We start from the raw sequence: 11,368 nt of genomic DNA on the forward strand, positions 1-11,368 counted from the left end.
ATATCCTGATAGGAGCTTTGCACTTTCTGCTGGCAGCTCTGGCGAAAACGCCGTGTTGTGGTCTTTGAACGCACTCTCTTCACCTTGTGCTGTATGTTATGGAGAAAGTTAAAAAAAAAAAAAAGGGCAAATTAAAACTAACTCGAGCCAACTTTATCCAACCTTTCAAAAATACGGCTTAAGAAAATGTGCTTTTTTTGTCTGTTTGCGTCTACTGAAATAAATGGAAATCAATCCAATCGCTGAGGATGTACCATAAAGGACAACTGGTGTTTGACAGACTCTGAAGCCAAGTTTTAAAGGCTTATTAAGTCCCATAAGTTAAATGTTACTTCTTCTTTTTTATTGTTATTGCACATGTCAGCAAACCACTCTAACACTCTGACTGAAGTGTCTCACACACACAAGCCAGTTAAACTGCCGGCCACTTCAGCGCACCAGCCAGTCAGACAACATTAGCACACTAGTATCCTGCCCTCAGACTCAGGCACCGAGTGTTTTGACTGAGCGAGGGGCCACATGCAAACAGTTGCATTCTCAAGGTCTGCTGGAAGTGACCTCTGAACCCGCCGCTCTCCGCGTGCGCGCGCGAGTTCGCGGAGCATGTGCGTCTTTGTGTGCGCTCGCCGTCCGTCTGCTCTGCTCCTCTGCCGACCGTGCGGCGACTGCAGCCTGCGGGGCCATGTGGAACTCATTTAACAGGAGAAGCAGGGGAGGCACACGAGAGCAGAGAGAGGGGAGGAGGGAGGCTGAGGGCTCCGCTCGCCTCGGAAAAGAGGCAGACGGGCAGGCAGGCAGAGAGCCGGGCGGCAGGCAAGGACGTAGGAAGCAGACAGAAAAGGCAGAGCAGCTGACCAGACATAGGGAAAAAAAAAAATAGGATATTTTCTCTTCAGGAAAGAAGCATAGACGCAGAAACCCACTTCCTGCTTCTTTTTTCCCCTCCTCATTGCTTTGAGCTTGTAAAATGTTTGTTTTTTTTCTCAATGTAAATTTAGTGAGGACAGGCGAGTTGGGAGTGCTGCCTGCTCGCTTCCAGCTTAGTTTGTCACTTCATCTCCTCAGCATATGTCCCAGGCTTTTTTACCTGCAGAGACAGCATGCATGCTCGGCTGGAGATATGACTCACCACTATACACAGAGCGACAGCCGGCTTGATAGAGAGAGAAAGAAATCAACACGCGAGGACAGAATTAGAAAGACAAAGAGAGGCGTTTTGCCGAGAATTTCAAACAAGCGACGCGAGGAGGTAAAGACAGAGGACACACATGTACATATGTGTGTGTGTGTGTGTGTATCCAGGGTAAACACAAGTGGTCAGGAGTGTGGGGTTGAAGTATGAGAGGCCATGTCAAACAAAGCTTGGTATTTCCTTTCCTCCTCTCTCTCTCTCTATCACTTTCTCTGCTGATGCATGATCTACCTCTCTGTGGCATGTGGAAGGGGAGTCGTTGCTATGGCAACCCAAAGCCTGACTGGAGCGAGAGGTGGGGAAGGAGGGGTGGGCGCATGTCAACCCGGGGAGACCTAATGCACTGCCCACACACACACACACACACACACGCACACGCACGCACAAAACCACGCAACGAGTGATCAAGATTACAAAAGAGACTCTGTGCAGTGACTTACTTATAAGGTTATGGAGAGCAGAGCTGGAGATATCAGGGGCAGAGCCACGCTAACTGGAGTCAATAAGATTACTGTGGACACAGCCAGCCGCGGGGAGAGGGAGGGAGGGAGGGAGAGAGAGAGAGAGAGAGACACACCAACAATGACAAACGACAAGCAGGACCTATCATAATTCATCTTCATGTGTTACTGCATGAAGCAAATACACGTTGTGGGATTGTTTTCTGCGGAGCCTCGTCATGACAACTTGTATGTTTTAATGAGCGCGAGGTTCCTTTGGGAGAATTAGATTTCTCCTCATAATATCAATCATAAATTTTCTGTATTGGCTCGGGGGGCGGCGGGTCTTCAGCGACAGTATATTGACGCTGCGGCATTTTATTTTTTTTTTTGCACCTTAACAAATGCTTGTGCAGCAGACAAAGCAAACAGCAGGTCATCATTTGCAAAATTCAAACTGACCCTAGAGATGAAAATGACAGCTGTTTTAGGGAGCTGGGATAGCTGTGGTGAGCAACCAGGCCTGAGTAATGAGAGCTGTTGGCTGACATGTACACACTCTCTTCTCTTCTCTTCTCTTCTGTGCATAGATTAGGTCTTTTCACAAGTCGGGAAAGAGAGGGAGTTTGACCTTGATAGAAACATGCTGAAGCCCCATAAGAAACTAAATTTTCTTTGGAGTCGCTGGTGGTTTGATTTCATTTTAAAGTGGTTTTTATCCCGATCTGCTGTTGGTTTTGAAGTAGAAAAAATATTCCAGTTTCTTCTCTCTCAGGACACACTGGAAAATAAAGTTTACATCTCTGGTGGTGGTATTTCATGTTCAGTTCGTCTACAGCCACATTCTAAATGACTATTTATTAAAACATATTTCAGGAAATGTACTTTTTTGAATTTATTGTCGAGAAACCGATGAGAATTGAGTAAATATGACCAACGAGCAGCTAATAGCTGGTTAGCGCCGTAGCTCAAGGTAAAGGCTGGATATTGGGCCGAATGTTAGCCTATAGGTAACTGAATTCAACCAAAGTTAATCCATTTACTTGTTACATCTGGTTTATGTCCAAAAACAGCATGTTGTGCCCACTTTTTCTTAGTCTTTATGCTAAGCTAGTAGTGACCAGTTGCTAGCTCTAGCATCTTACTTCACTCAAGATGTATAATACGACTTATTTGCAAATGTTTTAACAATCAACAAGTGAATGCTAGTGACTTGAGTGCACAGAAGCTGCAGTGACAGAGGTGGCAGCTTAAAGCCTCGCGTCTACCAGCTGCCAGAGTGGATCAGGGTGTTTGTAACCTGTGATCTTCAGCTTTTCCCATGGATTCTCAAATGGCTTCAAGAGCAGGCTTTGGGTGGGCCACTCGAGGACATTTAAGGATTTGTTCCAAAGCCAGTCTATTATCCTGGAAGTGTTTTTCCGGGTGTTGTGTTGCTCCATCTCTGCCTCCGTTTCTTTTCGAGGACTTGTCTGGAAGATGGTGCCAACATTCGCGCTGCAGTGCTGTGGCACCAGGTGATAGTTAGGTAATCAACAGCACCTGGTAGTTGCCAGTTAAAATGCCTGAGAATTCAATTTCTGTCTAATTAGATGAGAGAAAGCACTATTTGGTAAACTCCAGGTGGGCTTGCCATATGCTGGTTAATCACAAGAGTACAATGGAGCGCTGGAGAGATGCCTGTCCTTCTGGCAGGTTTTCCACTTTCTTTGAAACTCACCTACCCGTGGCCTCCTCCCTGACCAAGGCCCTTCCTGCCTGGTTACTGTTCATGGGAGCTTGGATGGGTCCAGAACTCCTCGACTTAATGATGGGCTCTCTGTTGTCGGAAACGTAGGATCTTTAAACATTTTCCCAGCATGCTTGTCTGCATCTACATCCACAGTCCTGTCTGGTGGTCAGCTGAGGGTTTCTGTAATGTGTTGCTTCACACTGAACCTGTGGGACATAATGAACAAAATCTAGCTCACCTCACAGGTCCAGCTTCTACTACATGCATATTTGTTGGTGGTCATTAAACAAATTATTTGTTGAGTGTTTTTGCTGGAAAATCCCAAGAGGACTAAGCCTTTTGGGAAATGTTGGTAAATATCGTTGTGTTTTCTATCAATTTCTTGGTCTCATTTGCTTCGTGTGAAAATTCCTTGACACTCTTTATTTGCTTTTTACAAGTTCTAAACCTGAAAATAGTGTCCATGCTCTTAAATATTAAGGCCAGCGTTATCCATCTTCTCCACCAGTGCTATTCCAGCTTCCTGCTGTTCAACCAACAGCATCAGAGGTTGGATTTAGCCGAGCCCAGCGGTCGTTGGTAATTGAATGACTTGCAGCGGCCTTAACTCATTTATGACGCTTTCTTGCTCAATTTAACCTTGCCTTGCTCATCAATATTGCCCTGTTGGCCTCCTCAGATGTTCAGTGAATGCTCACCGAGCTGCTGCCAAAGTCCAAAAAGGTTTGAGAGAATCTCCCTCTCCGTGTGTTTACATCAACCCTCGGGATCAACTTTGAAACACTGTGGCATGAACTGTGTCTTTGACCTTGTTGGCTTCACTCAGGACGGATTTACATCAGCGCTGTGTGATCTGATCACACGCAGATGTGAACGCTCCCGGTCCGTCTTGAATGCGTCTTCAGATGCAGTCACAAAAAACACATGTGGAGGTGGCTTGAGGTCGTATGTGGCCACATTCAGGAGCGCGCATAACACAATCTGTCCTCGGAAAGAATTTACACGCAGCATCGTTTTTCAAATGTGTATAATGTCGTTTCACATTGCAGCAATGCAAGTAGAGCTCTGCTGCACTGAGTGACTCTCTCGTGCAGAAACACACACACACAGGTTTGCTGAGCTGGTCTTCTTGTCACAATGCGTTGACTCCCGTTCATTTGGACCACGTAAGAAAGCGTTATCCCAAACCTTAATCATGATTTGTTAATACCTAACCATAACTAATTCAAATCTTAGCCCTAAACTTCACCAGTTTCTCAGAAATTAGGGTCTGCCTCTTTGGGACCAGGTTTTAATCTCCACAAGGGTGACTAGTCCTGACAAGGTCAGTGTTATGAATGAACAGTAGTACTTGGTAGTAGTACGTGATTGAATCTATGATATTTATGCCAGGTCTGAAGGGGACTCATGTTTGCACGTGGACTAAGTTGCAATTTCCTCTGTTCTGTCTTTCAGTTCCTCGTGGTGTGATCCAAAATGGTGCCCGTGTCCGGAGCCAGGCCCTCTTTCCTGTGATCAGACCCCTACCTGTAAGCCCTGTGGGAAGCAGAACCTCGGCCATACGGTGGGTAAACAGCGCTGCTGCTGCTGCTGCTTTCAACGGTGTAATTCATGTCAGTCAGGTCTTTCCCTGCTCAAACGTGTTCCTCACACACACACAGACACACCCTCACCCACATCCACACACACACACACACAGTAGCCTCCAAACAAACACAACAGCACCGCACCTACACAAACCAGACCTCATACTGAAACTTTCCACGAGTAGATAGTTTACATAATTACATCTGTTCAAAAGACATCTGACATTTACACACTCCCCACTGGGCAGAAGTTTTTATCCAGGTGTGGTTATGTAACGTCTCACACACACACACACACACACATACACAGGTATATTGGAGGGAGTGGCCTCACGACTCCAAAGACGTTCGCAGCATGCATGGACATGCACATCCATCATAGGAGCACAAGAGTATGATGGTCTGCACCACAGAATTAATGAATTAAACATAACCAAAGGCTCGCTAAAGGTATGCAGTGAATATTTGATCACTGTAAGGGGAGCATGTTTTTCCTTATAAGATATTAATATGCTAACCCTCCCATTCTTAAGGGGGAGAAAATGTCCAGGGGACAGGGCACGCCGCTGCTGCTGCTGAAGCTCCCTGTGATTTATCGCTTGCCTGAATGCGCCCCTGTCCTTTAAAGTCTCACAGAGGAGGCGTCGCCTCACTAATAGAGCAAAAAAATACGTGTTGCAGTTTAATGTATAGTGGACACTGGTCAAATGGCTTTGCTGCAGGATCGTCACTCCTGCGGTGTGTGTGACTTTCGGGCTTACAAGGTCCTTTTTATTCTGCTGAGCAAATTCCACAACCTGAGGGAACACGAGAGCTGCTCAAAATGCACTGTATCATTTGAAAAAAATGCGTAGGTCGCATTCTGAAAACGAGCGTGCTCATTTCTATGGGAAAGACTAGCTATTTGTAGACGCGTACATGATTTTAATCTGACCTGAGAAATATGCACTTTAGGCCCAAGGGGCTTATTTAAAGGTGATAGATTATCACTCAGGCGTTTGCTTTCTAGCCAAATGCAGAGTAAACTGGGGCAGATTCATTGGAGTGAGGAGTACAGAGGCAGCGCAGGCCACCTGGCAGTGTGACAGCAGGAGTAACAATATTCTGTCCTGCTCTGTGTCCTTGCTTCTTACAGATCATCCCTGGGAGATTATCTAAGCCGAGGACAGGACAGCCCATCCCGCTACTCCCCTCCGCCCGGCAGTGAGGACCTCCAGGACGACCACACTTACAGCACCGCCAAATCCCCCAGCAGGCTGTGCTCCTCCCAGGTCGCAGCGTCTTCCTGCCCTCTGGACGACGACGACGACATCATCGCCGTGGAGATCCAATCAGACGTCAAAGCCGAGCCCCGGGAGATCCCATTGGACTCTCACATCACCACTGCCGCCACTGCCTACATTTCCCAGCAGCCCCTGCGCGGACAGAGACGTAGTTCGGGGTCGGGAGCTGGGACTCTGGCAGGCAGCAGTTTGCCCTGGACCAAAAACCGAGCGAAGGGCATTAGCGACACACTGCCACTGAAAAAGCGGCGCGCGGCGGCAGTGGAGAAGCCGCCAGAGAGCGACGACGAGGAGATGAAGGAGGCGGCGGGGTCGCTGCTCCACCTGGCGGGGGTCAGAGCCTGCCTCAACAACATCACAAACCGCACCGCCAAGGGCCAGAAGGAGCAGAAAGAGGCCCTGAGAAACTAAGACACACACATAGAACAAGTACACCGTCATGCAAACACACACACACACACACACACACACACAAACACATACAATACACAAATAGGTCAACAGGTAATGTTACTTCAGCATTAGTCTCTACGGACACTTCTCATCTCCCTCTATCTATCTGCAGGGCATTAGGTGAATCCTACTTATTTGTGGCAATATCAAAAATCTATGTTTTCCTACATGTTCAGCAACACTAACATCAATGGGTATTTCTCATGTGTCTTTGTTGTTTTTGTTGTTTAAAAAGGGGATGAAAGCCATACAAAAAAAAAAGGAAAAAAAAAAAAAGAGCATGTTTTGTCACTAATTTGGAAAAAGTCGAACCCGACGAAACTGAATCACATCGCGGAGCGTGCAGTCCATGAGCAGAAGACGGCTGTTTTGTCTTACCTGTTTGTTTCTTTGTGAATCTGTAGCAATCTTGCAGCAATGCCAGCAACGGCGGCGGCAGAGCCGACGAGACACAGCCTCTCCACCAAGACTCTCTCGGCCGCCGGCTAGCATCACTCTCCTACATCCACGAGCACAAATGTGAGACTGTGCCAAAGATAAGTGACCAGGTTGCTTCATGTAGCCGATACGACAGCTGACAAAAAATGAAAAAAATAAAATAAACACATGAAATGAGAGAAGGCATAGTAGTAAAGAACAGCTAGAGAGAGAATGACCGTACGCGTCAAAATAATTGTAAAACCCAATGTGATATATATTCATGCACTTAAGATTATTTTACGCCACTTATAATAAAAGCATCATGGGTAAAGACATGGTTTATTTCAAGAGCACTCATAGTATTTAAGAATAGATTTATTAAAGTGAAAAAAAATAAAAAAAAATAATGATCATGTTTATCACCATAGAGATGGATAGTGTGCCGGGTCTGAGGCAATATCTCCTTCATTTTGTTGTTGTTGTTGCATTATGTAAACGTCCCTGAAACTTCCCCCTCAGTATTTGTGTCCATAAGCGTAGACACCAGGTATAGATACCATAGCTACCACAACCTTCCTATTCATTTGACGACGTCAAAGAACTATATACATAAAACTGTGGGTTTTTAGATTTCCGTTTGTGTCTGTTTACCCTCACTCTACCCTCATAAAGATATAAGCAATTTGTCCCGCGCGGACAACTCTGTAAAAAGGTTAGAAAATATTTTATTTTTTTCCTTTCTTAATTGAAGCAATTTGACCTGCAGGACTTTCTCAGTTATATTGCATGGGTGCTTGTAAATAAGATAAAAAGCAAATCTTTTTTATTCAAAGATCATGTAAGATAAACAATGTATTTAGCATGAAGCATGACTTATTTTCATATAAACCTTGAATCTAGAGGAAAGAAAAAAAGTTTTGCCGCCAATTCTTATACCCGTGGTTATATTATTGGATTTTTGTTTTGTTTGTTTTGTTTTTTTTTCTTTAAAAAACTTTTGGGTTCCTGTTATGTTTCTTCTGAGCGGGCTTTCAAAGACACGTCTTCAGGGAGGAATGTGGGGGGGATCACTCTGCAATTAGAGGCCCAAGGGTGCCACCTGTGGGCTTCGGGTTCAGGCTTATGTAGGCCAGCTGAATCACCTCTTAGGGGTGGGCTTCCGTCTTCTTCTGCCTGTACAGTGATTTTTTGGTGTTCAGTGTTAACCCCAGTGTTATTTCAGAACACGTCTGTAGAGTGTGTGCGTTTGTGTGCCCAGGAACACATGCCCTTTAACATTGTGCCTGCCTGCCTGCCTGCCCTCAGTACCTCTGTTGTCATGTCTCTGACATGTGTTGACAGGACGTTAACTTGTCTTTATTTATAACATTGTTGGGGGGGTTGGGTTCCCCCACCCCCCGCCCCCCCTCCTGTGTGTCAATGTACATGTGTTCTTTATTTTCCATCCGCATTGTTCAGTGTAAATGTGTGGAATCAGATAAGAACCTCATATGTCAAAGTGGCATAACCTGGGAGTTGAGGATCGTTGGAATGACGCGGTTAAAGGTGATATATGTAAAATATGTACAACAGCTACCTTAAGCATTTAAAGCGGTTACTACGCCGTGGTCGCCCGCACGTTACACAGTGTCCTCCGTCGTACATATACGTCACTGTCCCACTCTGTGTTTTATTTTTTTTATAAACGCTGAATCTATTGATAGTGATTCAGAGGCAGAGACAGGAAAGGGAAACCTGATGAGAGGAGGCGACAAAAAAGGATTGTAAAAACATTAAAATAAGTTCAATTATGCACCGACAACGGCAGAGCGTTATGGCGCTTTTCCATATACAGTTCTATCGCTACTCGGTTCTACTCGGTTTGATATTAGGCACTTTTTTTTTTTTTTCCATTACTTCGCGAAACTGCCATGACGTTGTTTTCTACGCGACACAAACACACCGGATCCTCCCAGCAGCCACAGTGTATGTTTGTGGACAGCAGCCATTTAAACAATCAAAAAATTCTCTCTCTTCCAGTGACGACACTCTCTGACCAGTCAGTGGTCAGCAGTGTGTTGATGTCACGTGTACGATCCCTGATGGAAAAAGCAAAAAGTCGAGTCCAGTCAAGCCGAGTAGTGCTAGAACTGCATAATGGAAAGGCTTAGCCATTAGCTAACCTTGGCATAAAGCATTCATGTCTTTCAGCCGTCTATATTTTAACACAGCTCCACTGCAATCGCTTGTTTTCCCTTATCCTCGATTTTAAGAGGAGCAGTGGGGCTGTTTCAGTGTAGGTTTAGGTAAAAGACAACCTGTCACTGGGCGTGTGGCAGTTGGGTTTGGCACAAAATATCAAACCAGAACAAGAACAAAGTTTGTGTCCTGCAAAAGAACATTTAAATTGGGAATACACCGGCTGCACCATTGTTGTCAGTGAAGCTCTGTATTTTCATTTAATGACATATCATGGTCATGTTATGACTTCATATAACACATGTCTTACATATGGCACCTTTAAGGTTGTTTTATATCATTTGCATTCAGTGTTTTCAACCCTGTGAAATGTATTACTCGTGCATGTCATGCTTCCATGGAGTCTGTCACAGATTTATCTAATGAGCCCAATCCGAGGATCAGAGGTGGATGATTTATTTTGATTTTTTTTTTCAACATTCACACAAACTTGACGTAAATTTGAAAGAGCCGCAGTGAGCCTTTGACAGAAGTGATAAACATTAGATACCGCCACACTGCCATTATTTGGCATGCTTTTGCTAAGTCTGCAACGCATTATAGTATTAATTTTCCCTCACATGCAGCGATGCATATGAATAAAAAAAGAAAGCAGCTTTGTGGGATGGGGTGTAGCAGCAGCAGCAGAGTCACTCGAGGTTCTGTTTGAAGCCAACCGGGTAAACAAATGCATGTTCCACCCTCTGGTACAGTCTTCTACCACCTGTAGCATGCATCACTGGCTTCATATTTTGTATGGTGTCCATTTAAGGAAAAAAAGGAGACACACTGTCAGTGTCCTTGTTGTGTGCCATCCGTCTCTTTTCTGATATTTGTCTGAGTGCTCCAGCGGCCCAGGTCAAGCACTCTGCTGTATTTGCAGTCACAACCCACTGTTGTGGTGACTAATAACGTGTTCGGTTGGCGAGAGGCACGTCGAGGGGAGAATGTGTTTTTTTTTCTTTCTTTCCCTCTGACTCACTCAGTGACCTGGGGAAAGATGAACCCCTGACCCACGTGTCCGGAAAAAACCCAACAAACCTGGGACATATTAAAGCAAATGAAATAAACTTCACTGCCTAAAAAGCCCCCAAAACAACGTATTTCCTTCAAAACCTGCCAAACATTCATTGACACACTCTGAAAGATGTACTTGCCATTGTTTCGTTTACGTTTTTATGCACATGTTCATGTTGTGTTTTCTTTGTCTGACAAAGTTATCTACAATACTGCCATTTTCTTTCTGTGACTGCCTGAGCTGAATATTGGAAAGCCATAGGTTAGAGATGTCAAAATGCAAAACTGTTATTGATCCGTGAGATGTGACGCAGAGTACGCCCCCACGTGTCGTCTTTTTTTCCGTTCTTTCCTTCTTTTTCTTTCTTTTGTTTCCTTTCTTTTAGTAAGTGTTCAGTTCTCTCCGTATTGTGCAATCATATTGCCAAAGAATGATTTCAAGACCTATTTCATCACTACATGTAAATATCAACGTTGTCCAATACCGTGGCAAAAAAATATATAAATGTTGTTTTATTTTGTTTTCCATTTTCTGAAAAACTACAATGATGTTTATGTGATGTATTGTCTTCCAGTTGGTTGCAATAATAAAAAATACAAGTTGCAGAAAATTAGTTTGACTATTCTGTTCTGACAGTCTTAAAGCTGCAGTGTGTAAGTTGTTCGATTCAAACGAGGCTGTCCACTCCACGTGACTCTGTGTTTCTCAGTACGATTGTTTTGGTGTCTGTGGAGACACAGAGTGACCAATTCCTTAACTGCAAGGAATTAACCAAAGATAAGTGAGGTAGTGAGATATCGAGAACAAAGTGAAAGAGAAACTCGCAGTGTTTTGGCAACAGAATTTTCAGAAGTGTGCAACCTTTGGTGAATTCTGTTGTTGTTGTTATTTTTATTTTCTTTGTGAACAGAAACAATGTCACATTATTTCTATGTTGCGTGTCCTTCATCTGAAAATGTCTCTGTCAAGCAGAACTATCAGACCTGACTGAAGGAGCCTTTGTGTGGATACAACAGCCAGGGCCGGC

At 44.5% G+C, this 11,368-nt stretch overlaps 1 protein-coding gene across 1 annotated transcript in view; it reads left to right on the plus strand.

The window, feature by feature from the left end:
• ches1 (checkpoint suppressor 1) overlaps positions 1-10,946 on the plus strand; it is a 67,849-nt gene extending 56,903 nt beyond the window's left edge. Inside the window, exons 5-6 of the mRNA XM_044048819.1 lie at positions 4,820-4,928; positions 6,086-10,946. Of these exons, the coding sequence (XP_043904754.1) occupies positions 4,820-4,928; positions 6,086-6,644 (668 nt within the window). The 3' untranslated portion in view covers positions 6,645-10,946. The remainder of the gene's footprint in view (positions 1-4,819; positions 4,929-6,085) is intronic.
• Positions 10,947-11,368: the final 422 nt, after the last annotated feature.

This window comes from Solea senegalensis, linkage group LG17, assembly GCF_019176455.1.
Source record: "Solea senegalensis isolate Sse05_10M linkage group LG17, IFAPA_SoseM_1, whole genome shotgun sequence".
NCBI lineage: Eukaryota > Metazoa > Chordata > Actinopteri > Pleuronectiformes > Soleidae > Solea > Solea senegalensis.